The sequence below is a fragment of the Papilio xuthus genome, unplaced genomic scaffold (assembly GCF_000836235.2).
Source record: "Papilio xuthus unplaced genomic scaffold, Pxut_1.1 DF826961.1, whole genome shotgun sequence".
Classification (NCBI taxonomy): domain Eukaryota; kingdom Metazoa; phylum Arthropoda; class Insecta; order Lepidoptera; family Papilionidae; genus Papilio; species Papilio xuthus.
Genome location: NW_013531688.1, coordinates 4,578,510 through 4,604,526, shown reverse-complemented (window position 1 = coordinate 4,604,526; position 26,017 = coordinate 4,578,510). Strand labels below are relative to the sequence as shown.

Genomic DNA, 26,017 nt, shown 5'->3' with positions numbered 1-26,017 from the left:
TGTTTGACCGTGTCCAAGTGACGATCTGTTACTCCAATTATCCACATGACGCTTCACATCTATCATTCTTTTTGCACGCACATTTGATATAAAAATTATCAATATAACTAAAATAATTTTATACTTATTGGCAAAGATATAAAATAACATACTAGCTGTCGCCCGCGACTTAACCTGCGTGGAAGAAAAATACTTATTAATAGTCTATGTGTTCTTCCAGACTGATGTGCAAAATTTCATCGAGATCCATTGAGCCGTTCCAGAGATACCTTCGAACAAACATCCATCCATCCATCCATCTTAATTTTCTAATAAATATAATTTTCACAAAGATGGAATGTTTCATACAATTTTCACGTCTAACCTATAGTCGATTTTCTAAATGTTGCTTTACGAGGGCCTTCATTTCGCCTCATTTTTGTGGTTACGTATCTATAAGTTATCTATCTTGTATTAGTTTTGGTAAACGCAAACTAAAAATCTCGAATGCGGTCCTTCGAGCAGGATATTTTACTTTTTATAATTATAAGTAAAAATAAAACAAAACACCAATTTTGATAAATTTATCAATATACTAAGAAGTTTATTATGCGTACTTTTTATATAAATTTAATTACAAAGTTATAATAGTTATGTGTTGTGGGCGTGGCCACTAGTCCTGTGGGCGGGGCGATCACGTGACCTCCGTTGTCAGGAGGAGTCCTTCACTTTGCCGTTCTCATTGGCTTTGGTGATACGTTCCATTACCTCGTGGTTGTAAGTCGAATGTAACATTAAACCTAACACACCAGCCCTGAAAAAATATTTTTTTTTATTAAATACTAAGCATTACATATATCAACTAGCTGACGTCCATTCATCGAAATCGAAATGTTCAAATCAATTTTTCAACAAGTTATAGTGAATTAAGAATCTATTTTATTTAATTTTATAAACTTTTATATCTAATTTCGCTTAAACGACTGAACCGATTCTCTATCTTCGGTTCATCATCAGTTGAGATGTTCGGTTATAGTCCAACAAGGATATCTAAACCTGGGAGGCTGGTGTCGCAGTTAGTTCAGTCTGAATATAAATAAAAACTACTTAAGACATAGGAAATGCCATGACAGTAACCGTAGAACGAGGATTTATGACTTTTTTTGACATTAGCTGAGGGGCGCTAGTGAGATGTCAGTTCAAATATCTGTGCGTGTGTACCATCATCATCAGCTCACTATACTTCCGCACCGAGGGGCTCGGAGCCTACATTAAGTTAAGGGTGATTAGGCCATAATCAACCACGCTGGCCAAGTGCGGGTTGGTTGAATTCACACATATCTTGCATGTGTATAGTTAACAAATATTATTTAAGTACCTGGATGCCATAGCCAATCTGATGCTCCTCTCCTGGTCGACGAGCTCGTCCAGCCTGAGCCACTGACGCACGCGCTCCATGTCTATCTCGGCGCGCCGCAGCTTCTCCCACTGGTAGTGCTTGAGACAGGACTTCTTGGGGGCGCGGCAGAAGTCTCCCGTCGGCTCGAACACGTCGCGCACCAGCGGACATCCGCACACGTCCGTGTCGCTCACCTTCGGGTCTTTGAAGTGTTCCGGACACATCACCTGGATAATCAATCACACCATTTGTAAAACCACATTAAAAAATCATGGTGCAATTAGGGAAAGAAGACGAATTGACACCTCACTCGTCAAAATCGGTTCAATGTAGGCCGTAGACCGTCACAAAGTAATCTTATTTGTTACTAATATTATAAATGTTTAGATGGATGGATGGATGTTTGAAGTTATCTCCAGAATAGCTTAACGGATCTCGTTGAAATTTGGCATACATATAGAATATAGACTGAAAGAACACATAGGCTACGAATTCAGTTTTATTTTTATTTTGCACGGACGGAGCCGCGGGCGGAATTTTTTATTTTTATAAATGCGAGTTCAGATGGGATGGATGGATGGATGTTTGTTAGAAGGTATCTTGAAAAGGGCTGCATGAATCTAGATAAAATTTGACATAGATATAGAACATAGTCTGTAAAAAACATAGACTACAAAGATTTTTTTAATTCTAGTATTGAATATGCAATGACCCTCAATCGTTTGCAGTATGTGCCGTTGAGAGGATTGTAGTAGTCACAGAACATGCTCTGTCCGTCGATGCGCGTGCGATGTCTGCTGCCGAAGGATGCCTGAGCTTCATACTTCACGAAGCACTTCTCCATGTGCTTCACTGCGGTGCGCGAGTGTATCTCGTGCCCGCAAGTTATGCAGTACATTGATGTCTCGTCGTCCGCCTCCTGCATCACAAACGTCAAATATCACAATACATTGAGTTTAACTGTCACTCACAGTCGTTTAAGTAAACGTAATTATCATTAACAGACTCTAAAGGATCCTTATACCTCGTCAAATATCCCATCCCACAGACATTAGGATTAAAAAAAATCATATTTAAATTCTATTACAAAAATTTGTACAATATCTTGCCATAAATAAATTTTCAAAACTTATAGTCCTTCGAGCCGGATTTTCACATTTTTTTTTTATTTAATTTTAATTAGATCTCAATAAAAAAGGCCCGTTTTAAAATTTTTCCCTGCAAAAGACAATAGTTCATTAGAGAATTATATGAGGGTACCTTGTCATCTGTGTGCAGTATAGTGGCGGTGTTGGCGCGTGCGACGAGCGCGTCCAGGTCGGCGTGCTGGCGGTCCAGCGCGCGCAGTGCTGCCTGCGCCCGCGCCAGTTCGCCGCGCACCACCTCCAGCGCCTTGCGGTTGTGCTGCTCAGCCACACAGCTAGACAGGGACCACTCCTGGATGCGCTGCGGCAACACCTGAAACAATGGAAACTAACCTAATTCAAGACTTGCAGTAACATTTATAATATCTTTGTTTATTCTAATAAAATTTTCATAATGCTATGACAATGTTACTAATATTATAAATGCGAATGTTTAGATGGACGGATGGATGGTTGGATGGAAGAATTTTTGTTTGAAGGTACCTCTGTGACAGCTCAACAGATCTTGATGAAATTTGGCATACATATAGAACATAGTCCGGAAGAACACACAGGCTACTAATAAATTTTTTTTATTCCACGCAAACGGAGTCGCAAGCGAGAGCTATTATCGAATTACAAGATAAAATTTCTATAAAATAATCTTGATTGTAAGCAAAAGTGAATTCGGAGTTACCTTGTACCACCAAAAAGTTTATAGTGGATAGTATCTGGTAATGATGCAGGCAAAGATTCCCTGACCTGGTATATCCTGGCGGTGGCGAGTCGCATGCCGCACTCTGTGGAGCAGTACTTGGAGGAGAAGCGCGCGGCGCGTGTACACTGCGGCCCGTAGCACTGGCGCGCCGCCGCCGTCTGCAGGTGAGCCAGCGACTCCTCCAGCTCATATGTCTCCCGCTCGTGATGCTTCTTCTTTACTCTGTTACTGCTGAATGAAGAGAAAAGAGGTCATCACAGCATGCTGGCCGCAAAAAAAATGTTATGTGCATCTCTTCAAACAAAGAAAAAATATTAATTGATAAGTTAATTGGCCAGTAATGGACTAAAGATTCCATCAAAAAAGTGATGGCCATGTTGTGACATAGGAAATCAATAATCTAATCTATACTAGTCTTTAAAAAAATATATTATAAAACTATAGTGCATGTTACCTGGACTGACGCAGAGACTTCTTGTCCTTGGTGCAAACTTTTTGTCTGCATCTCATTTTAAGCTTATTATTGCCACCAAATTTACGTTTATCTTCACAAGCATCACAACTGAAAGTAATTGTAACTTATCATGAAAAAGAAGGAATAAATAAATAATTTCTGAAATTTGGATATACAATGACAGATGTACAACATAACTCGAAAGAACACATAGGATACTAATTAAGTTTTTTTTTTAATATTGCGGGGACAGAGTTGCAAGCAACAACTAGTAATATTATACATATCTCGCACAAACACCATATCACTTGTTTATAGAAAAATTGTACTATAGGACACACTACTTTGGTTAGAAACAATTTCGATAACTTACTGCCCACAATCATATTCTTGTAAGCACCCAGAACAATCACCACAACCATCTTTTGTGGATCTCTTTGAAGATTTGTTTTCAGAATGATCCTTTTCCTTTCGTTTCTTTTTTCTATCATCGCGACCTGGAAGATAACAATTCACTTGTAGTTTTGAACTTGGATCTACAATGAAAAGACCATCATTGGCCAAACTCTAACTAACCTGAGTCACCATCATTTTCTCTTTTCTGTGGACGAAATCTTGTCTTCAAACTGGGGTCTTCTTCACGGCATCGCTCACAAAAATAGTTCTTTATATATTTTGCCTCTCTCTCAGATATATTGATACAGTCACCATGGTACCATTCCTCACAAGCGTCACATGCTCTGAAAAGGAAAGTAATATTAAAATAAATTTAATTGTTTTTTTTAGAAGAAAAAACTGTATCACCGATAATCACATAACTCACATCATAAACCGAGAACTATCTGACGATCTGCAGATGCAGTATGCTTGACCAGCTTGATTTAGCAACGTTGTAATCTTCGATTGACGTTCGGGCAAATCGAACTGTTTAGCAATATCTGCCTTCTGTTAAACAAAATAAAGTGTTAGTAATAACCTTATAAATCAAATGGCTTAATCAAACTACAAATAAATGTTTAAGCAATACCAACACTTTGTTTATACTTCTTATCACTCATCGTCCTAAAATAATTGGAATATTAGTGCTTAATAAGTTCTAATCAATTGTTTTATTTGTTTTTGAAGATTAGAATTACATTGATAATTGATATTAAAAATTATTAAATTGTAATTTGATGATGTTAAAATAAATTTCGAAGTCAAACAATATGTCACTATGACATTAGTGATTTAGTTTAGGGATGCTAATGCGACGCTTTACGTTCTATTACTCTATGGTTTTAAATCGATTCTTTGAAAAATAATATGTAAAAGAAATCACAAGATTGACATTAATTATTAATAAATGCATTTCTAGTTAAAAACTTAATTTCTTAGGTGTAACTTTTTAAAATTGTAATAAAACGAAATGAAAAATCTCCTTCATGAAAAAAAATAGGAGACGTTTCCGAACGTTTTGCTGGAATCGCAAAAAAAAGGATTTCATTATTTTCCTGGAACAAAAAATCTAATAATCCATTTTATATTTATTTGAAACATACCTAAAAATAAACTGATTGCTAATAACTTTCATAAAGACAGAAGTAATTCACTTCATAAAAATGTACTATTGAATAATTACGTTTCATCTATCGGGTGTATTAAAGTGAAAAATAATAATTATTCTTAACAAAAGTGCTTTCGTATTAGATAAATATAAAGGATAAAAGTCTATGTTTTGAATTAAAGTTTTTTTACAATCCTTTACAGTTAAAACTACAATTTATCGATTTTAAAAAATCAATATCAATTTCGTTTTCAAAACGTCAACTTTGTTTTCCGTTGCCATGGCAACTCATCATGTTTTGTCAATAAAAGTAAAAAGAAACAGTTTGGACAACTCTCTTGATTCGGTTGCGTTTAGTTCAACTTACCAAATGGAAGACCAAGATACGCCGCAAATTATTACACACATCGAACACAATTTAGATCATTCTTTATTCGACTGTAAATGGGTACCTTGCTCTGCAAAATTTGTGGTTATCGGATCACTACCTAAAGGCAGCGGAACTATTGAGATATTTGAGATATCCTCTGGCGAAATTAAAAAAATTAAGGTAATAGAGCGACCAAATTCATTTAAATGTGGAACCTTTGGCGCCAGCAGCGACGTTGAGCGAAGATTGGCTACCGGCGATTTTAAAGGAAGTCTAGAAATATGGTTTGTTTTTGTTTACTACTTATTTTTTTAATATATCGAATTTATTACGAATAATTATCATCCGTGAACATTCTCTGATGATGAGGACATAATTAGTCAACAAATCTAACCCTTTTGATTTATATGATAGCTTTGGGTCATCTTAGTTGCTGCGATATTTGAGTACTTAAATTAAAATAAAATGGCATTTCATATTTGAATTATCAATTATGCCATAACTACTAAAATAGCTTGACTAATCTTTCTTTTTTTCTCTGGTGAAATGTATTTTCAAAGACACAAAATTTTTATACTGCACTCTAGACTAAGTAATGGTTTCAATATTGTTTTCAGGGATTTAGAAAGAAGCAGTCAAGTTTACATTACAAAGGAACATACAGACATTATAAATTCAATTGATGGAATGGGAGGCAGTACTGTTAATTGTGGAGCTCCAGAGATAGTGACCGGAAGTAGAGATGGTAACTACTAATTAACTTTTAGAGTCAATTAATTCTACAAAACAATTTCCTGAAGTCAAATATTTTTTATAGTAAATAGGCTAATGTTTATTGCTAGCTAAATAAATCTGAAAGGATCTGATTGAAATCTGGCATAGAAATAAGATACAGTCTGGAAAAGTGCATACAGAATTTGTAATTGACATAAAAGAAGTCGTAGCTATCAAAGTATATTCATGGAATAGTGCACTCTGCTGTACATTAACCATAGAACTTTGCAGCAAAGACACTTTTAGTCTGTTTTATCAAAGAGAATGACAAACTTTCATAGCAGAGTTTGACTGTCATATAATTTGAAGGTACGGTAAAGGTGTGGGACCCTCGGCAACGCGGCAAGCCGGTCGCGAACATGCAAGCAGCTCAGGGTGAGACGCGGCGCGACTGCTGGTGCGTCTGCTTCGGCAACTCGTTTAATGACGCCGAGCGTATCGTGCTGGCAGGCTATGATAATGGTGACCTCAAGATGTTTGACCTCAGAACTATGTCTTTGAGATGGGAGTGCAATCTGAAGAATGGGGTAATAATAGTTCCAAATGGCTATAATATTTGAAATCTAAAACGTTATTAGTATATTTTTTGATTCATAAACATATGTAGGAGCTATGATTTCCTCAAATCTGGTGTATTTGTGTGTCTTAGACAAAATTATAAGTAATTTTTTTTTTATAACAATTTCAGGTGTGTTCTGCAGAATTTGATCGTAAAGATATACCAATGAACAAACTTGTTGCAACAACTTTGGAAGGAAAATTCCATGTGTTTGATTTGAGAACACAAAATCCAACTAAAGGATTTGCCCAAGTAAGTATTTGAATGGTAGAAAGAGATAATTTAATATTGAAACCTAAAAATTATAGTTAAGTGAAGTTAGTCATCATTTTATTTGCTAGCTCCGTCTTGCTTGTGTAAATGAGAGATTTTATTGCCACATCACTAAGGGCATCTCTAATTGTAGATTTACTATGAGAAATCGACACTAAACGGCTCCTTTAGTGACCTATACTGAGTGGTAATTATTTTTTTAGGTATTGGACAACTCGGCTCAAAGTGGCACAATATGGGTGGCGCGACATCTACCCCAGAACCGAGATATATTTGTGACCTGCGCTGGGAATGGTCAAGTTACACTTTGGAAATAGTAAGTAGTCAGTTGTATAAAGTTCTAAACTTAAATCTTAAAATCTTAAGAGCTTGCAGATTCAGATATGACGGCTGATAGAGATGTATGGAGGAGTAGTACATACTGTGCGGACCCTGAATAGGGATAAGGGCAGGTTAATGATGATGATGTTAAGAGCTTGCAAGAAACTAATGTTAAAAGTTTATAAGCCAGGGGTGTTTTAGAAGCTTGCAAGCTTTAGGTATCTTAGTAATCTTACAAGCCATAGGAATCTCAGAAGTTAGCAACCTACAGGTGTCTTAGAAACTTGCAAGTCATAGGTATCTAAGAAGATTGCAAACCATAGGTCATTTTTAAAGCTCCTAACATAAAGTTATCTCCAACCTTGCAAGCTATATGTCTTAGAAGTTCCCAAGCCAGAGGTATCTTTGAAGTTTACAATACAAAGCTGTCTTGATCCTTGCAAGCTAGATGTATATGTATGTTGGGTAGCGAGTACCCGGAGCAGCGGTGTCACGTGGACGGATCAGGTGTGGCGTGCGGTGTGCCGGGCAAGCTGCGCCGGCTGCAGCGCATGCTCATCAGCACGCAGCCCGTCAACGCCTGGGAATGGAACCGCGACCATGCAGGCCTCGCGCTCGCAACCGCCTACGACCAGTATGTCAGGGTTGTAGTCACCACCAAACTCAACTTGCAATGAACTCACTAAGTGTACATTTCTTATACTTAAGTTTTACAAACCGTGGGGTTTCTCAGATCAACCCTGTTTAAAACATATTGTTATCTCTGTTTTGTCAAAGATAATGACAGGGATGACGATATGTTTTATACAAAGATTTTGGCTCAGAAGCCAACGGTAAGAAAATCCGCTTAATTGAGTGCGGCTGTAACTTATTTTAATTTTATTGTCATGAATAAGTTTGTTTTGATTTATGGTTATTAAAGAAATGAAATATTGGACTGTGTTTTTATTGTAACTTATCTTCCTTGAAAAATAAGTTGTTATAAAAATGAAACAACATATCAAATGTCTAACTCAAAAGAGCAGTTTTATTTAATCCTAGCAATTATTATAAATAAAATTAAGGCTAGCATTCAGTTCTTATTTAGACTAATGTTAGAACATGTTGTTACGTGCGCAATCGCATCTATTTTATTCTTTGTCGCATCCATATATATCCCCTACGACTTTTTACGCCATTCCTTTTCACATCTTGATAGTAAATCAAACCCATTGTCGTGAATCTTTACATTTTGTCATATTCTATAGTACATTTGATTTATTCCGTAACAGCCGGCTTCAATCTTAAACCAAAATAATGCTAAATATTCATCGCACAACTAATATTGAAGCGATATATAAAAAATACAGACGCAAAATTACTTTCACTAAAGACGGGCTACGGAAAATGTCAGCAGGTCAAATGTCGTAATATTACAACACAGCTTTTTAATTTCTACAATACTTTAGCTTATTTAATCATTTGTATCACAAAAATTCTTAAAACAAATTTATAAACCTCACTAGGATAACAGATATAACTCTTTTCAAATATCTTGGCGGCTGCGCAGTGCTCTCCGTTTGCTCGGCCCAAACGAATTAAAAATTTAGTTCTGCGCAGTGACTCGCGCGAACTTAAGATCCGCTAAGATATTTGAAAACATTTATACAATATATCTTAAGGATGACGTATCGAAAACTCTTATGCCGTGTCTCACTAACTAGTGATTTCAAATTGTACAAAAACTATTTTTCATTACCAATCTCTAAACTAACATCGCTACCAATATTACTTACATTATTTATACAACTCCCCATACAAGATGCGTTTATAGGTAAATTAAAACACTGTCAAAGTCTTCAATTCAAAGGAATAAATACATAGAAAGAACAATTTCCATGACATGTTCGAGTACAATTGATGTGAAATAACATTACATAGACCATATTCTACAAATATTAAATGCCCAGTAAACTATTTAAAAATGTCAAGGTTTGATCAAATAATTCGTCAGACATAAGATATGAACAATAGTCTCGAACAAAGCTCCGCACTTACAGTTTGACAAACACGTAAAATTTGTATTTCAATTGGTTTACTAGACACTTCATTAAAAAAAAAGAATTTGTTATTATGGCGTAATTCAATAGGGTCCCTTTTATGTATGTAAAGGTCTATCTATGTAATTACATCTTTGACTTTTTCCCTCTAGTAAATGTTTTAGGCGCCATTGATTGACACTTCTAACCTCCACAATCGGACCAATCAAAAGCGTTCATTTTCCCACGTTCGAAATTCGAATGTTTTTTTATTTTATATAAAAACAATTCTTAAACTGCCAGTATTATGAATTCATTCGGAAATATAATCAGAAACAGATACACAATAAAATATAGCAACACAGTGCATACTGTATAAATCATTTAATATTAAAAGCCAACAATATTGAAACACATTATATTCTAGTTGGCTCGTGCTACTGCTAAGATGCTTATACTAAAAGCCGTACCACACTCTAACAATCATAAATTAACTAACAAGAACTGGAAATGAACACTATTTACATATCTCATACATTCTCGCAACTAATTTAAACCAACGAATAAGATGTATCATAAGGGTGCGGTTACAGAGAGCTAATAGCTTGTTGAAAAAAAAAATCGCCTATACAAAAATTATATAGAGAAGGTATCTGTGCATTACAATCAATAAAAAATTGAATCTTTTGGATCTTTTTTAGTTAGGTATAACATATTTTTATATATATTAAATTAATACAACATATAGAAATCGATTGTCACTTGTGAAACTAATCATGAGTTTTCACTTCCGAAACATTGTTATTTTGTATTTGTTTCTAAAGTTCAAACCCTCTATAAATACAATAAAATATGGGTTAACTTTAAATATATAATTGTTGATATAAACATGCCTTTATTCACATTTTTCCGAAAAAGCTGCATATCACAACGAAAATATCACTTAAACGAAAAAAAAAACATTCATTCTTTTTAAATATATACCATTTTTATATACCCATTGTATTATTTTATAATCTCAAACACACTGCATAAGTATTGCATGATATTCATAATATTATAATTTACACTGTAATTCTGAAAAACATATCAAACTGTTCAACTAATCGTGTCCTGTTCAATCACTAACAAGTTTAAACAGAACCATAGACACTTGACATTGGCCCAATCCGATGAGGGAGAGCCATAAACAAGAAACAGAACAGTCCTGTTAATTCTAGTCAAATCAAAATTATCAAAAAAAAATCAGACATTTTAATGGGTTATTAGTGCATAAAGTTTATTAACGCCTTTTTCATTATGACCACAGTAATATATTTTTATTTTAAGTGTATTTGACCATTAAATTGTATAAAATATTTAATTAATATGAAAGTTTAGATTTTATATCCCGTACGATAAATCGCTTCCCGGAATGTCATACCAACAGTATTACCACGTCAAATATATATTACACTACTGTTTAAAAAATAAACGGTTAGTAAAATATATATAACTCCTAAAATAATAATTTTATTGGCGTCCGATTTATCGAACTTTATGCACTAATGGGTTAAACAAAGTTTACTAAAAATTGATTGACTTTCCAAAAACAGGGCATAATCATACTAGTAATAAATTCTTTATATCATGACTCTATATATTTTTTTTGTTAAATCATTCACACATCAACGAAACCATAAAAAGTATCGCAATATACAAAGCATTGATTATTGTTCATTTATTTCTTAAAATCCATTCGATTTTTTTGTTTATTTTACATGTCATTAACAAATAAATAGATCGGTCATCGGAAAACATTTCATCTTAAAAATTATTTTAGACACTAACATTAGTGAGAGAACATTCTCTCAACATTATAAATATTTGCATCTCATAAATTATATCATTTATTTTGCGTCGATAATTTGTGTCGATAGTTAGCACAACACTAGCGCTTAATATTGCAATACGATGTTTTAACCAATCTGAATATTGAAAAATTCCAAGCTCGCCATGTTTAAAACGATTATCTATATAAAATAATGAAATTACATGCATTCGTAGGTACATAAATGAAGATTGATAGCTTCATGGACGCCAGAGAATGAAAGCTGGACGATAATCGATTTTAAAGGTTCACGTACATTGGTCCACATCGGACGCAATGCATGCAAGGATTAAACGGATTTGCTTTGTCTTGATGCGGGTTGCGTGGATAATGGATGCAGGCCTTGTGTAAAATTATACAAAGTAAAATTCATTGCGGACCGTCCGTGCGGTGCGTCCGGCGCGTCCCAATGAACGCGTACCTTGGGATGGGAATGGGAATTTTTTTTTGACTGCATCTCTTACTAAATTATTTTTGCAAATTGTTAAATGTCTAAATAATTTACTTCCAAAGTTGCTTATGAATAGTGTTGGAAGTGTTTTTATCGATAACAGATAATATTCACAAAATATTTTCTCATTTTGGTAAGTTTATAAGTCGATTTAATAAATCGGTAAGTCCATTATTGAATGTCAAAATGTCGACACAAAGCTAAAATTTATCTAGAACAATTATTTGAACACATTCAATGCCACTATTTCACGTACAATTCATGTAAACTTACTGAATGTGCTGGTGGCATTGATTGTGTTTTATTTATAATTTCAACTTTGGTGAATTTCCAGTCTTAAATAATCATATTAATGCATCGATATTTTATACTGAATGATCACATACTGGGAACTTTTGACTTTTTGAAAAATTATTCTATTTTGTACCTTGTTGCTTTAGCATACGGTTTATAATAGAGTGGACAGATTTATTCAAAAAGAATCAACCTTATTAGAAATATAAGTGATTAATTTGATATGAATATTAAAAAAAAAGCACACGACACTTGAGTTGGCACGTCAGGCAGAACAGTCCACAAGTTCCTGAAGTGCCAAATCAAAGTACATTGCTACAGTGTGATCATTAATTCCCAGTAACCGTGATGTTTGACTATCGTGGACATTATTTATACCTATTTTTGTCTTTGTTTTTTCAATGAGAAATTGAGAGATGACATGATTTTATAAACTAAGTAAACAAGTATACTTGGACTGTTGAAACTGTCAATACGAATTTTTTTTTCCGATGCATGGCCGTTGTTGTTCTTCCCATTCATCAAGCGATGTAATAAGTCTATAGCCGAGTCTAGCCATTACTGATGTCTTTGTTCCGTCGTTATCGATGCACTGTCCTACGTATAGTTCTATACGCGGATCTGAAATTTTAAAAAATGGTTAAAGTTGACATTCCATTAAATTCGATTCCTATGTAAACAACAGTGGGTTTCTAAGACCCAAATCCCCGTTTCAAATATATTTTATACAGAAATTTGGTCTCCAGTCTTCAGAAAAAAACGTAAATTGCATAATTCTGAATAGTAAAAAATTGTATTTTTTAATGGTCCTCAAATAAGTCGATATATAAAAAAGTTGAAATCATAATTTAAATATCATTTTATTTAAATTGATTTACTTTGAACTTTGGCAAATTTCCTTAGTGTCAGTGTAGTGTGAGAGAAAGAGAGAGATAAATAAGATAGGAAATATTTACGTGTGTGTGTTGTGTGTTGTGGTATGGGCTGGGATGAGATTCAGTCGAGGTTGTCCTGGAAGATGAGGCGCACGTATCCGGGTGAGCCCTGCAGCGGGGCGGCGCAGAAGGGACAGATCGCGTGGAAGCCGTTCGTGCCGTGCGGGATGTCCACACTCGCCCAGTACCTACACAACACATATTGCTATTAAACCTCAATAAAATTATCTAAATATTACTAAAAGTGCTAACAATATTAGAGCAAGCAATTTTAATTCCTACTATTAATTAGATGGATGAATATTTGTTTTTTAATTTGTCTAAAATAACTAAACCGATTTTGCTAAAATTTTTCATAGATTTAGAACATAGCCTGGAAGAACACATAGGCTAATAATCAGTATTTCTTTCATTTGACTGATAATATAAACAAGAACGTAATGAGATTCGATGGCTAAAATATGACCGAGGAAAGTATGAATGGATCTTATGAAAGAGGATATCCTTAAGAAGGGAGTGAATTTAGATACCAGCAGGAAAGAGGACGAGCTGATGATGATGAAAGAGTAGAAGAGCCATACTTGACGGTCCTCTCGGAGGCCATGTGTCCGCAGGGGTTGAATGCGTATGTGGGCGGGCCGGAGTCTACGTAGAATGCGGGCTCGATGCCCATACAGACGCGCACCACGGGGCCCGCCGTCAGGCACATCGGGCATCGCCGCACGCCCGCCTCGCTGCCCTCCGCGCCCCACGAGTGCTCGCCTACAACATTACATAAGTACATTGTCTTCAAATTATAAACAAAAAAAAGTTAAAAACACAATACACCAAAATTCTATCTATCTATCTATAGCTGTCCACAAATTGAAACTTGAGATTATTAATTCTAATATTATAAATGCGAATGTTTAGATGGATGGATGTTTGTTTGAACGTATCTCCGGAACGGCTGAACGGATTACGCTGAAATTTGATAAAGACTTAGAACATAGTCAGGAAGATTACATAGACTATTTATTAAGTTTTTTTTTTTAATTCCACGCGGAAGGAGTCGCGGGCAACGGCTAGTATGACATGGGTTACACTAATAAAAGTAATTTTCAAATCGATTTCACGGATTGAATGATGATTTCGAACCAAAGTACGGATAGATCGTAAAGTGAAATAATTAGGTGTTGCTGGCAGCGCCCTCTAGCGAGCGTTGTTCGTTGTTACCTTGCACATGTCCGCAGTGCAGGTAGACGTAGGGCTGGTTGAGGTCCTGGTGCGCGGCGGAGAGCTTGCGCGGGATGACGAGCGTGTTGAGGCCGACGGGACACTGCGGCCGCCCCGCGTTCAGCTCGTCCACCAGCGCCTCCAGGGTACGCTTCGTCTGATACATTTCATATCTCATTAATCACTTAGTTTCATAAAGAGCTGATTTGATATGCACATTTGTGATTCCCCTCGAGAATAATGATAAAATTTATTTAAGACAACTCTGGTTCTTTACCAAGTCCGTTTCTTTATAGTCAAAGTTTCAAAGTAAAAAGAACATTTTGATATCAAAGATATTGTGATTAAGAAGCTTCTTTTAGAATGGTAAAATTTAGAACTTACAGGTGAATTTTTAAGTCCTTCCGCGCTCCTCCACAGCAGCGTGGCACCGCACAGATCTATCATAGTTCCATCTCTCAGTACATTTGTCTCTGCTTGACACGGCACACCCTGGAATAGTAAAATCAAAATGTGTAAATTTTACATTATAATTATAATCGCTATGTAACATGCCTAGTACTGGCAAACTGAAGTTCAAAACCACTCGCCGAAATAGCGAAGTTCCCGCTGCCAATAGACATCTGCAATTACAGATGCAACCTTTAATCGACTGAAGAGGCGACGCACAGAAAGAGAATATTTCCTCTTTCTAACGAGAAGGAAATCTACTACACATTCCCTTCATCTCCTTATAAGTAAAGAATGAGAATAGAAACAGGACTATTAGGCTTATTAGGCTTCCGGAATACCCCTACATACGGCGTATTTATCAGATTGTTCGCAGAATTAGTTCTTCTTGAGGCGTGTTTTCTCTGTGGTCGTGCTATTGTAGCTGGCGTCTACCATAGTTATATGTACAGAGGATATGTTGAGGTCACCTTTTGTTGTGCCGAGCGGCTCTCCCTGAGCGAGAAGACAGCGCCACCGACGGATGTCTCGCGCCAGGGTCCGCACGTGGCGCTGCCGCCGCAGAAGTCACCGCGCGGGTGCATTATCAGCACACCGTTCGTCGTCAGACCATCTATCTCGTGATTCTCCGTCCATTTTGTCGCTTTTTCCTGTAATAAACACATTTTACATCATTAATAGCACGGATAGTTATAACAATAGAGATTAACTACATTATATCGCTAATCCATCTTATCTACAGCATCAGCACTTAATAAAAAATTTAAGACAAAAATAAACATATGTTTTACTGTTTAAGTGTGACGTGCCCCAAAGCAAAACGCATAGATAAATCTTCCTATTTCCACGGTTTTAAGAAGGGAGCCACCATCAGTTACCTTGCAATAAGTATCCACAATAACTCAGCATTGCAAAAGGCTTACTACTGGAAAGTAATGTCTCAAAGATTACTCTTCTCTCTTTACGAAAATCCTAACACATATTACTAAAAGTAGGGACCTAAAACTCGACAAAAAACAGATCATGGTACAACTTACGCCAAGAAATATATTCCTGGAAGAGTCAAAGCCGGCGGCGTAGATGCGGCAGTTGTTTACATCGTTGCGGTCGGCGAGGATACGACAGGCGAAGCGAGAGATGGTGCTCTGCAGCACTTTGGTGTCGCCGCTCTTGTCGCCTGCCACTGTGTCCATAACCACGAAGTCGATCGGGGACTCCGATGATCTACCAATCTGGAAAGAAGAATGTTAATAATTAAAAGTCCCTCAAAGAAGAGTGAAAAAATACTGCCAGATGTCTACATAAATATCGGGGTGAATGCAAATCTGGTCCTTCGAGCTAGATATGACCATTTCTATGTCAACTACGCTTTCTTTTATAAGAGAAGGGGGTAAACGAACGGCGGTAACACCGAAGTGATCAACGACCCCCATGGACATCTGCAACACTGGAGGAACTGCAGATGCGTTGCCGGCCTTTAATGAAAAGTGATACTCGCTTCTTAAAGGTCCCTAAGTCGTACTGGTTTGGAAATACTGCCGAGGATAGACCGTTCCACAATCGCACCGTTGTGGAATGCCGCTTAATTGTCAGCGTATCAATTTTTCGGATAAATCATGCTACTGAATAGATACATTTTGTTCTGTACATAATTGTAGTGTATCAGCACAGATATCCTAAATGAATGTTATATTAGTCATGCCTATCTGCTGGATCTATTTTGTTATCATAACAGTCTGTCTGCCTGTCTTATCGTACATTAATGAAATGTAGGCAGTGATGATAGGAAGCTTTTGTTTTTAATGTTGTTATCGTTCGTTCATTGGAGTGAACACATTTAAGTTGTACCTAAGATAGTAAACACTCGATAAGAAAATGTTTACAATTGTACGGAAATACAAGATACCATAACTGTCACAACGACATTGATTAGATTAAGTTTATTGTTTCAAAGAAAAAGTTACATACATCATACTAATCTTATAAATGCGAATGTTTGGATGGATAGATGTTAGTTTGAACGTATCTCCTGAAAGGCTAAACGGATCTCGATGAAATTTGGATTACATATAAAACATAGGCTTATTATGATTCTTTCTAATTCCGCACGGACGAAGTCCCGACTGCAAGGAAATAATAATTTTTCAAATGTTGGTCGTTTCATCAATTTTAATTACTAGCCATACATTAAACTACTGTAAATTGCAATGTTTTAATAAAAATCCAATCTTGTGATAGATATTTGAAGGAACTTTATCTAATAGAGTGTAATGGATTGGTCCATGAACGTCTCGTCAGTTGTGGGTGTGAAGGCATGTGACGTCATCGGTTCCGCGCTGCGCACGCACCGCTCTGATAACCAGCAAGGAATAACCAAGGCTAATTACACAATTATCTACTAATTTCATTTAAAATAACTAATTTCAATTATTTGCAATCATTAAAAATATATATAAATGTCTTCTAATAGGTTTTACTAATAAACTTTACGAATTCAATGATCGCTTCAAATAACCGGGATTATAAACAAAAAAGGAAAATATAGAGTGAACGTCAAAACAAATAAAATACAAAAGCAAAAAGCGTCTCTTGTAAATGTTTTTTTAAACGTTTTTGCAAAATGCATTCAACAAGTGCAGACTCAGACGGGATTTTAAAACGGTATCGCGGAAAGCTGAATGTAAAGAATAATTTGGGACTTTAAAAATACCCCATTCACAATTTTATGATAAGTAGGAGTTTCATGGTAATTATAGGGAACGTATTTACTAAAAAAAAACGCTATTTTTAAATTTACGCTAAAGAAACATTCAAAGTATTTGTCCTCTCTTTCTTATTATGAAAATATGAATGGTCTCTCTCTAATCTACTAAAGTGAGGTCTTTTGGTCAATGTAATTATTCCATTTGCAAATCGCGTCCGCGAATGCGCTTCACCTCGCAAGCAGAACGCAGAACCCTTGAAGGCCGTTCTTATCGCAGACCTGTGCCAGTTGCTAATAGTTACCAAATTCATTAACAACCTTGTCAAACACAATTAATACTCGATACTCACAGTTGAAACAATCCCTTTCACATACTAAATCCATCCTTTAACGATTACACGACTGGCCGTAACGATTTATCCATAGGTCGGAAACATATTAATTATTTCAAATAATCCTAACATGTGTTAATATTATAGAATAATACGAAGATATGATAGATATCCTCTTGAAAACCGACGTCCACATTATTAGGGTTTTGCGACAATAAAAACCAAACGAATATAACTTTAAATACCTTATTTTTTGCATAATTGAAAGCTTAAATTAGTACCGCTTGATTGCGAAGCCTTTGAAAGTCTTGACGTCAATGCTGGAAGTAATCCTAAAATTGCGGAAATTCAACTTACGAAACTTGAAACGGTCTTTACGATTGAAACACAAGTTTTCAACGAACCATTTCACAGAGGGATTTTATTACCGCAATTGTTGTTTTGATATTATGCGCTATTTTGTTCTGCGCTTAGTATGTAATATGTATAAGGAAGTTATGTTAAAGGGCTTTTCTAATACCTTTAAAAACGTAATTATGTTTGTTTAAATATTAGTAGATTATTGAAAATAGCTTAAACATTTGCTATGACTATTGCATATAACATGAAGAACAAATTAAAATTAAAATTTAAATGTTTTGTTCGTGTTAATTTATGTTTACTAAATACTATCTTATATACATTCCGTTTTTCTATATAAATTCAACCAGCGGTGCGTATTTTTGCCGTGACTTCATCGGGATTACCGGAGCAAATACAAGTTCAAAATAAACAGGTCTACAACAACGATGTGCGACTGATTGATTTGTAGGAAGCTGTACCAGCAACTATGTAACCACATTGTGATAACGCAGTTCAAAGAGCAAACATACTACAAGACTTATTGACGATAAAATCGTTTTCTTCTCGATTATCATTTACATTCCCTTGTAATCAAACTAATTCTTAGTTTTTCTGTCTTTGAAAGTATCTACATTTGGACTATATTTGCTGAGTTATATTATACTAGATGTCGCCCGCGACTCCGTCCGCGCGGGATTTAAAAATAGATGTTTACCGATTCTCAGAACTAATCAATATGCTCACAAAATTTCATGAGAATCGGTCAAACCGTTTCGGAGGTGTATGGGAACGAAAATTGTGACACGAGAATTTTATATATAAGATTAGGACAATTGAGAAGTATTATTATAAAAAATGTATTTATACTGTAGTACAAAAGTTCATCAGTCCATCCCAATAGAATAAGATTCTAAATAATCTCGTTTTCTACGATGCAATGGTTTAAGAAATAGAAAAGCATAGAGTAACACAAGAACAATAACCCTGCGTAACAGTAGACAGTATTAGGTACCCATAGCCGCATAATGAACCTTTTGAAACCGACACCCGACCGCAGAGAAGTCTATAGGCCACAATTACGAAAGAAATGAATGAAAAACTATTTGTAATTATAATTATCAAAAACTTCTAAAAGTTTTATATTAATTATTTTATAAAAGCTGTCGCCCGCGACTCCGTCCGCGCGTAATAAGAATAAACCTAATTAGTAGTCAATGTGTTCTTCCAAACTATGTTTTACATCTAGGTATACTAAATTTCTGGAGATACCTTCTACCAAACATGCATTCTAAACTTTCGCATATATAATATTAGTAAGATTTCATAGCTTTTGGCATTTTTAATACTGGACACCAAACAGAGCAGAATGCAGAAAGGGTTAAAACGGAAAAAAATCAAAATACCTTTACGCCTCCATACCGTCTTGATTTAAAAAGATAATTTTTTGGATTTGTAACAATAGAAACGGTAAGTGCTGGCTCTTTCCATTCCTATTCAACTCGGTTCCACTTTTATGAATACGTGATCGGCGGCGCGTCTGGACCGCATTTTCCGACCATGGTAACCATAATTTGTGTGGACAATATTTAAAAAATAAGGAATAATGTTAATGCTTATTTTAAAGTTAACAGTTTACAGTTAGAATAATGCATTAGTTACATTATTGTACCAAATAATTAGTTCTTTTCATTTATAGAATTTCTTCTTAATTTATCCTATTGATAAATTAAAAATGAATGATGTTTCGTTCGCCAAGACAACAGTACATTGTCCGTTTTCCATATTAATTTATGGCAACCCTATCTACCTGCATTGTCCATTTTTGTAATTTAAACTCTTATAAAAAAAACACCATACAAGCCATCTTGGTGTTCGAATGACTGAATCCTCGGAAATTTGTAAGAGCACAGTTAACAGCGCAACTTCCTTGTGCCGAGACCAGTTCTGTCTGAGCTGCCATTGGTCTTACCATTCTTTTGTTGGTGAACATGCGGGCAACGTCCCGTAACGTACAGGAAGATCGACTTACAACTGCTTTGAATATACAAAAAATACAAATAGATTTGTTAAAATATATTACTAATATTATAAATGCGAATATTTAGATGGATGTTTGTTTGAAGGTATCTCAGGAACGGCAGAACGGATTTTGATAAACGTAGAACATAGTCAGGAAGAACACATAGGTTACTAATTAAGTTTTTTTTTTAATTTAGCGTGGACAGAGTCGCGGGCGACAGCTATTTATTAATAAAAATATATAAATCACTATAAAATAACTAACAAATGTGAAGAAGCTTAATTCTTCGTTTGTACAGGGAAACATAGCAATGTTAAATCTATCCAACAGCTTGTATTGTCATTGTCTTATTCTAATTTAAAGAGGAAAAAAACATATTTTTTACAAATTTTGTATTGGAGAAAACTAAATGTTGTTGATTTCGATGTTTTTGCTTTAAAATGCGTCATTATATTATAATTAAATATTTAATGTAAATATGCATACGTCAAGAATTATTAAAGTTGCACAATATGCGTCGTTACTTATTGGTAACGTGGATTTCCACTGCCGATAAAGTAATACAAAAACATATCGTCATCCCTTTCATTCTCTGTGAAGAAACAGTGATAACAATAATATGTTTCTGTACAGGTATTTCACAGTTTGTTGACAGTGGAAACCGACGTTTTAGTTACGTCGACATCCATTCATCAGGTAATGTGATACGCATTCGATGAACAACAGGAAAAACGAGATAGTGTGACAACACTCTAATCGGTCGACTGACAACACTGTCCTTAATTATATTTTTTCTTTAAGGAAACAGTTAACAATTTAAAAGCAAACAAAAAACAAAGATTTATGTATTACTAATTCGGCACTACAGTTCTATTTTTTACACTATTTTTCTACATTTTCTATTCTTTTATTATAATAGAAGCAAAGAAAATGTTTCGAGTTCCTCTAGTGATTATAAATAGTAAATAATTTCAATACATTGCTTCAAAAGCATTATTTGCAAGGACATAAAAAACAAAAAAAAAATACAATAAGCTCTATCACATACACATTTTTGTTGACTAATATTTATAGACCTTAAAATCACAAATTTCAAAAATAATCAAAGAGAAAAAAATAGAAATAATCGCCGGGCTACTATGGATAAATGTAATTTTTGTGTAACAAAAAACTTATGTTATTACTTGGCGTTGAAACGCGAAAATCGCGTGTAACATAGCCTTAATTCTATACACAGGAATAATTTATATCAGCGTTACTTAATTTAAATATGGACATCGTCACAGGGGAGCGCACGCCTCATTTCCACCTTTCCTACAGTTTATTTAATAATACATAATTCTCACCGAGAAGAGCGAACAAAATATTAGGCTATGAAAAAATATTACAAGGGGTGGAGACGGCTAATAAAGGTAGAGCATCATGCCAAGGAATATTGACGTGCCTTATGATATTTACCTATTTTATCTCAAATTCATATAATATTGAAACAAAATCCTTGATAAATTATTAAGTAAAATTAAAAGTTATATAATGAAACTATAAAAAAGGGTCTTGTCAAACAGACGGTCTGACAACAAAGTGATCCTATGGGTTCCGTTTTTTTCCTATGAGGTACGGAACCCTAAAAAAGTCGGAGATGTTGTGTGATATTCAAATATATATGTGGTTTCATATACGCTAATGAGCTCAACGCCCCTGTGTCTTCGGTGTACGTAGCTACGATCTGTGCCAGTATAGTGTGACACGGTCGATAGGCCTCTTTCCAGTATGGTTACCATATAACAAAAAGGATAAAATGTTTTGAACGACATGCAGGAACTAGCAAAAAGATAAATTTCTTGATATTTTTAATATATTGTAAATTTTGTTTTATGCAACTCAAATTTTGTGTTATTTAATATGTTTTTTATCCTATAAAGTGGAAGATCAACGGGTGTTACCCAGTTACACATCACAAGGTTGATAAAATAGTCCGCCAAAGTGTACTTTGCTATAAATTTGCACTTGTGAGAAAATTATTAGATGCTTAACATAATTAAGACTAGAATAAACATATTGGATGATATGAGAAATGAGAAAAATAATACAATATAAAGACTTGTGGTTACCCTATTACCGACAGTTGGCGGAGCGTAGGCGCTATAATAGCGAGGCAGCTGAATCTGTTCCAAATGTTATTTAACTAGTTGGTGTCTGTGATTTCGTTTATTAAAAATTAATTTTTTTTTTTATTAAAAACGACTTGCTAATGTTTAAATATTATCGATGCCAGGCGTGAAAAATTTCAACATAACTAAAATGAAATAGCAGCTACGGCCTGACTTAATTACTTAAAAAACAATAGCTATTTTTAGCTTACCTCTGTGTTGATTAACACGAAGACATCTTATCCAAATGTATTCTATCCTATTTTATAATTGACATCTATTTGTAACTATAATAAAAACATATGCAATTTATTCATATACAAACTAACAAACGAATTTATGTTGTTTTAGTATATCGAATGTAACGACACAAATGACATCGACCTCAGTAGGCGTAATAATGTCGTACAAAAAATCTTATTAAACGAATGATCCAATAACTAAGCAGTTTTTTTTTATTTAAAATTAAATTAAAATAGTCACAAGTGTAAAAGTAGTTTAAAAATGCATAACCATACACTCGGTTAATCTAATTAGTCAATAATCAGTGGTAGTAATCCTCATAAGAATTTAACCTAGATATTTCAAAATACTAAGAAGGTAATACTTGGTATCTTTACCTTGGTTTTTTTTTTAAGAGAAGGGGGCAAACGAGCGGTGGGAACACCGAGGTGATCAACGACATCCATGGACATCTGCAACACCAGAGGAACTGTAGATGCGTTGCCGGCCTTTAAGGAAATGGTATGCTCGCTTCTTGAAGGTCCCTAAGTCGTATTGGTTTGGAAATACCAATGGTTACAACTTCTTTAAAATTTAATAGGAGTTGACAGATGGTACTTAAATAGCCACTTGTTCCCAACTTTTGGTTATGCATTTCATAAATAATTACTATTTTGCATTGAAAAGAGACAAACCGTTTAAGATTTTCAATTAAAAACATAACTTGAATAGAGAGATACGAGTATGTATGCGGGGATATTGTGCCTCTATTTCTGTCACCACGCCAACAATGTCACACGTCTTCCTTTCCGGGGGATGTTTCAAACAGGATTGCGAACACGGAGAAATTGAAAAGGTTAAAATCACATACAGTTGGAGACGTTTATTTCCTATCCATTTTGTTGAATGACATTTGACGTTCACAATCCAATTAGGTCAAAAAATAGTCATAGCAACAAACATATGCAAGTAATAGTTTACTGTAGGATATTCTATTTTATGTGGGAAGCGAATTTAATTCTTTGACTACGTCCGAATGAAATTCTTATTTATGTCCATATTTAAATCGATTTATTATTATCTGTGGTCAATCATAATGGTAATTTAATGTTAATAAATTCAATTTTTTTTATCGTATCCGATTTTGTAAGCAAATTTTATATGCGCATTCTGAAATACTGTTAAAAAAACTATTGTAATATAAAATAAGATCTCTGGAACGTAATAGGCTTCGGATGTAGTAGGTATGATATTATATTTATAAATATTTATTTATTCCAAGTGACATTCAGAAGGCTATAATCGAATCTGATGTGTAAAAGTCACAGATAATATAACAAGGTGTTGATAAGCAAAATGATTAATCGTGGGTTTCCGAGACCAAACACCGAGTTTCCGTGATAAAACTGGCACTGTGATGTTAAAACACGCTGCTTTTACTATCAAAAATGATAGGGGTGTCGAAAGAGTTGTATTACAAATATTTCTATTTATTCCTCAGCAGTAATGTTCAAATGCGAGCAGAGGAAACAATGTACATATTTCGTATACAGTATCACGGTTCGCGTGCAGCCTGCACACAATGCATTTGGCCCACGCAACCGGCCATCTGTAAATGGGACATCCTTTACATTGGGTTTTAGCCACACGATAGCCGTGTGCTGTTTAAATTGCGAAGGCCGTTTTAAATCAGTTGATTATTGGAACAATCAGTTCATCTAAAGACGTAAAAGAGTTACTCTTGAGTTTAAGACAAATAAATCTACGCAATAACATAAGTGGTTAAGAACATAAGGCAAATGCAACTTAATAAAACATTTCTGAACTTATTCTAGAAGAATAGGTACATTACACTAGATAGCTGTCAAAAATAAAAATCAAATGCGCAACCAATCGTTCGATTGTATCCAAAAAAACAGGGATAAACATTTTAATAATGAATTATGTATTTGAAAAGGGGACCAGCGGTTTTGAGGCTATTTAAATGCAACACGTTAAAGTTTTCTCGTATCTTTGTCAGTATAATCGTCTGTCAGAGTACAAAATGGCTTACGTGATACCTTGCAGGTATCGCCAGTTACATTCAGATTTATTCCGATTACCGAGAACTGAACGGTCAAAGAATTGATTTTCATTTGTCAAATAGACTCTCCAGTTTATTTATTTGATTGTTCGCGTAAACTATGGTTTAAGTTGATGTTATATTTTACACTATTTTCAACTAAATTTTGTAACTTTCATATTCCGAAAGTGAAAAGAAAATTGTGAAGTTATGTAAAGTCATATAATTGTTACGATTTCTTAGATTTTGATTTTGAACCCTTTAAATGTGTAAAAAAACTCTTAGCTGTGTATAAAATACATATAAACGAGACCAGCGCGCTAAAGACACAAAGGGTTAATAATCCTTGTTGATTAAGTGTAATTAAAGATTGACTTACACCGACACTTGGCTACTAAATTTAGAATTTGTTTAGCTTATTTCTTAATTTTAAGGATTTTTTTTAAATAGATGATTATGTCAGAGTTGAAGATACATAAGAGATATACAAGAATGTTTTTCCCCAATAACTTATCTGTTCCATTTAATAAAGCGGCGCAATGGAAATACCAAAAAAAACTTTCTATTGAAATGTAACAGGATAAATTAAGTGCGATTTAACATCAAACTTTTAAACTTGGAATGTCAGTTTATTCTGTAAATACCCAGTTTTTATCGATAATGACTCGTCAAGTACAAACATCACTTGCTGTCATATTGAAGATTCTCACGATATATCAGCACAAGTGACTAGGAAAGAGGTCATTCACCTCTTGCAGACTATGTTTATCATCTAAATAACAATGTGGTGACTTTGAAACAAAGAAATTCCCTTACAGTTCGTGTTGTTGTCTTGTTTATAAACTAGTTATTATAGAAAACTATTAACACACAGTACACAGTATTTTTTTCTTTTTTTGTTTGTTTTTAAATACTTAGTAGCTGTATAATATTTAAAACCAGTGTTGTACCGAGTTGTGTTATATTTGAATAATAATGTTCCAAAAAAACAAACAAAAGAAAAAAGGTTTGCCAAATAAACATGGCTAAGATTTCGGTATTAACCTGTTTAACATCCGGACCCCGAAAAGTACATTTGTGTTTACTGAACGAGTTTTTTTTGGCAAGGTTAGCCGAGGTTAGGTGCTAACTCAGATGTGGAACATGAAGCAATGAGATCATTGCTCCAACCACTGACCATGCTTAAACTGGCGCAATCCGCTAAGGTAAAGACATAATTAAGAAACTGACTGACTGACTGTCTGACCATGCTTTAAGTAAAAGTTTACTGTTAATAAATAACAGGACAGTTACACTATACATAAGTCTACTCGTAGTATAAAAAAACTACATGCAAACCGACAACATAAAGATATAAACATAAAGCGATAATATTTTCACGGAATAAGTTTGGATGAGCTTGCATTATGTTGTATTTTACTATTAGAAATAACAA

General features: G+C 34.7%; 3 protein-coding genes across 4 annotated transcripts in view; 1 reads left to right on the top strand and 2 right to left on the bottom strand.

Annotated features, from left to right (window-relative positions):
* Nucleotides 1-548: 548 nt before the first annotated feature.
* On the bottom strand, nucleotides 549-4,844 carry LOC106119947 (CXXC finger protein 1). Its single transcript, XM_013315077.1, has 10 exons — nucleotides 4,706-4,844; nucleotides 4,498-4,619; nucleotides 4,251-4,414; nucleotides 4,048-4,171; nucleotides 3,675-3,782; nucleotides 3,265-3,451; nucleotides 2,639-2,836; nucleotides 2,091-2,297; nucleotides 1,358-1,605; nucleotides 549-793 (listed from the first exon to the last, which is right to left on the bottom strand). The coding sequence occupies exons 1-10, from the start codon at nucleotides 4,730-4,732 to the stop codon at nucleotides 691-693; spliced, it is 1,488 nt and encodes a 495-aa protein (XP_013170531.1). The 5' UTR covers nucleotides 4,733-4,844; the 3' UTR covers nucleotides 549-690.
* A 574-nt stretch (nucleotides 4,845-5,418) lies between these two features.
* On the top strand, nucleotides 5,419-8,416 carry Wdr92 (dynein axonemal assembly factor 10). The gene is made up of 6 exons (XM_013315135.1): nucleotides 5,419-5,874; nucleotides 6,208-6,335; nucleotides 6,674-6,891; nucleotides 7,053-7,175; nucleotides 7,400-7,512; nucleotides 7,987-8,416. The coding sequence occupies exons 1-6, from the start codon at nucleotides 5,501-5,503 to the stop codon at nucleotides 8,192-8,194; spliced, it is 1,164 nt and encodes a 387-aa protein (XP_013170589.1). The 5' UTR covers nucleotides 5,419-5,500; the 3' UTR covers nucleotides 8,195-8,416.
* A 3,809-nt stretch (nucleotides 8,417-12,225) lies between these two features.
* The window catches only part of Pli (E3 ubiquitin-protein ligase pellino), a 48,483-nt gene continuing 34,691 nt past the window's right edge, over nucleotides 12,226-26,017 (bottom strand). For both annotated transcript variants that reach the window (XM_013315540.1, XM_013315541.1), the window contains exons 4-10: nucleotides 15,788-15,982; nucleotides 15,221-15,400; nucleotides 14,685-14,792; nucleotides 14,301-14,457; nucleotides 13,667-13,847; nucleotides 13,107-13,273; nucleotides 12,226-12,771 (exon numbers count right to left, since the gene is read on the bottom strand). In XM_013315540.1, the coding sequence (XP_013170994.1) occupies nucleotides 13,147-13,273; nucleotides 13,667-13,847; nucleotides 14,301-14,457; nucleotides 14,685-14,792; nucleotides 15,221-15,400; nucleotides 15,788-15,982 (948 nt within the window). In that variant the 3' untranslated portion in view covers nucleotides 12,226-12,771; nucleotides 13,107-13,146. The remainder of the gene's footprint in view (nucleotides 12,772-13,106; nucleotides 13,274-13,666; nucleotides 13,848-14,300; nucleotides 14,458-14,684; nucleotides 14,793-15,220; nucleotides 15,401-15,787; nucleotides 15,983-26,017) is intronic.